Genomic DNA, 2401 nt, shown 5'->3' on the forward strand with positions numbered 1-2401 from the left:
CTCACCGTGCCCGAGTACGGGGGGACGATCACTGCCCTGGTCCTGCTGGCCACACTGTTTCTGATACAAGCCAGGATGCTGTTGGTCTTCTTGGCTACCTGGGCACACTACTGGCTCATGTCTGAGCAATAGTTTCTTTAAATAAGATTTAATTTCTTACACTGGTTTTGAGTCCTCTCTTTTGCTTGAGAGGCAATGACCCACCAGCAAACTAGTGAAAGAGGAAATACTAAATGGATCCCTTAAAATTATTAAAGACATTTTTCAGTCCCTTTGTAATCAAAGGTATTTTCTAGATAATGTATTTGTTTTATGTGTCTACAGGAGGCCAAAGCTGATGCAAACCAGGAATCTACACAGTCCTCAGCATCACAGAATGCACCACGGAGTGCTGTGCCTGCTGTTACATCAGGAGATCCTGAAGTTGACAAGAAGATAAAGAATTTAAAAAAGGTGAGGGGATTTTTTTTCTAACAAACAGCAGATTTCTCTATGAGGTGGTCTGTAAAATCTAGTCTGATTGTAAGGTGATGTGAGCTCAGTAGGATAGCATTTACATAGATGGTAATTTCCTCAATTTGTAAACCAACTTCCTTTGGTTTTCCATCTTGTAAAACACTAGAGGTCATCACTTGCCAGGACTCCTAAAGATCTTACCAGAGGTAGCAGTGTAGAAGCTACTGACAGGTGCACGGAAGAGTATTCCAGTCCCCTGTTACGAATACTGTTGCAGGTGCACCCAGTCCTCACAGCTGAGGGGTAGGGGTACAGCTTAAAGGTGTTCCTGCTTAGAAAGCAGGTGTGTGGGCTGCTTGTTTATTGGATCTTGGACCCCAGAAGGGAACCATGCTACGTGCTTTTGGTTTCTTCCCTAACTTCCAAATGATATGAGTGCCAAGTTTACTGCCAATCTTGGAAATTCTTCGATTAAATAATTTCAGAATGGAAGTTTTTTGGTTCAGGCTAGAGAATCTTTCCTGTTTCTGCGTAATTCATCAGGGCTTTTTTCTCTTGGCTATCTTGTGCTTTCTGTGGTCTCTGTTTGGATTGATATTCCAGGCTTTCTGAGGACAATGTGTGGTGAAGAGGGATAGTGATAGAGGAGGAGGAGTAATTTCATTTCTGAATTTGGATGTAGCCCTTCAGTGAGATAATGCATGGTGTTTATGTTTCAGAGGCTAAGGAGCGCTTCTGTTATCTAGGTTTTGTTCTTGAAAGAAATGTCTTTTATTGGTGGAAAAATCTGGATTGAGCATCTGGAGATGCTTAAATGAAATGTGCCTTCCATATTGAGACCTGCCTCCTGGTAAATCAGGCAATTACAAGTGCAGGAACTTGTAAGACTGTTTTTTCTATTCTTGATTCACTGATATTTTTGTGTCAGTGTGGGGTTTTTTGTTGTCTTTTTTTTTACAGAAACTAAAGGCAATTCCGCAGCTGAAAGAACAAGCAGCTGCTGGCAAACAGCTAGAGAAGAATCAGGTACTGTTAAGCTGTATGCAGTCTATTCAAGTTTCATTTTATAATAAGCTACATCTGTGACATCTTTTGCTTTTTTTGTTCTAGTTGGAGAAGATTCAGAAAGAAACTGCACTCCTTCAGGAACTGGAAGACCTAGAACTGGGTCTTTAAAACTTCATGGAAGTCCAGTGTGGCGTTAACACAAAGTTCATACAAAATATAATTTGTATTAACTTGAACACAACAAAATGTTTTGGCAAATGACTGAGGATGCAAAAGTCTGCAGATTTGCTGCACGTTTGCCTCTTAAAAAGCTTTCCTAAAGGTTTGTGCACATGTGAAACTGTAAACAAGTAACGAATATCACATGAGCTAGTTCTGCTGCTGTTCAAACCAGAAACATGCTTATGTTCTTGAAGCATATTACCTAAAAACCAGAAGGAGCCTGTTGGTTTATCTTTTCCTTATTTGGGTGTGAGGAGGGAAGGTGATGAGGTTTACCCATTTGATAGCTTTATTATATTTAAAAAGACATGTGATCTTTATGCAATAATGAGATGTAGATAAAAATAAAGAACGTTTAATATAATAAAAAGTACTTCTGTTCTTCTGCCACAAGGGCACAGTTTTTAAAATAATGAGGCCATACCACCACCATCAAAAATAATTCACTGCTAAAGATAAACGAAGCTTTGGGTACTGCAGCTGCTGTGGTGACCCTTGATGTTTTTTTTACTCTGTGATTTTTATTTTCCTTTTGTCCAATTCTCATTTTTCCCCTTCTTTTTTTTTTTTCCCCCTGGTCCCTTTATTTGTGACCATTAAAACCCAAGAGCTAGGTAGGCAGGGGAGTGGTGGTAATGGAGTCTAAAGAGACGGTCCGCTCGGGTCGTGACGGAGGGAGGGTGCTCGTCACCCTCAGCGGGCGCGGGCCCGGTGT

At 40.7% G+C, this 2401-nt stretch overlaps 1 protein-coding gene across 1 annotated transcript in view; it reads left to right on the top strand.

The window, feature by feature from the left end:
• The window catches only part of EIF2A (eukaryotic translation initiation factor 2A, 65kDa), a 13817-nt gene extending 12005 nt beyond the window's left edge, over positions 1–1812 (top strand). Inside the window, exons 11-13 of the mRNA XM_009697338.1 lie at positions 325–453; positions 1417–1482; positions 1567–1812. Of these exons, the coding sequence (XP_009695640.1) occupies positions 325–453; positions 1417–1482; positions 1567–1632 (261 nt within the window). The 3' untranslated portion in view covers positions 1633–1812. The remainder of the gene's footprint in view (positions 1–324; positions 454–1416; positions 1483–1566) is intronic.
• Positions 1813–2401: the final 589 nt, after the last annotated feature.

The sequence above is a fragment of the Cariama cristata genome, unplaced genomic scaffold (genome assembly GCF_000690535.1).
Source record: "Cariama cristata isolate BGI_N322 unplaced genomic scaffold, ASM69053v1 scaffold5650, whole genome shotgun sequence".
In the NCBI taxonomy this organism is placed as follows: domain Eukaryota; kingdom Metazoa; phylum Chordata; class Aves; order Cariamiformes; family Cariamidae; genus Cariama; species Cariama cristata.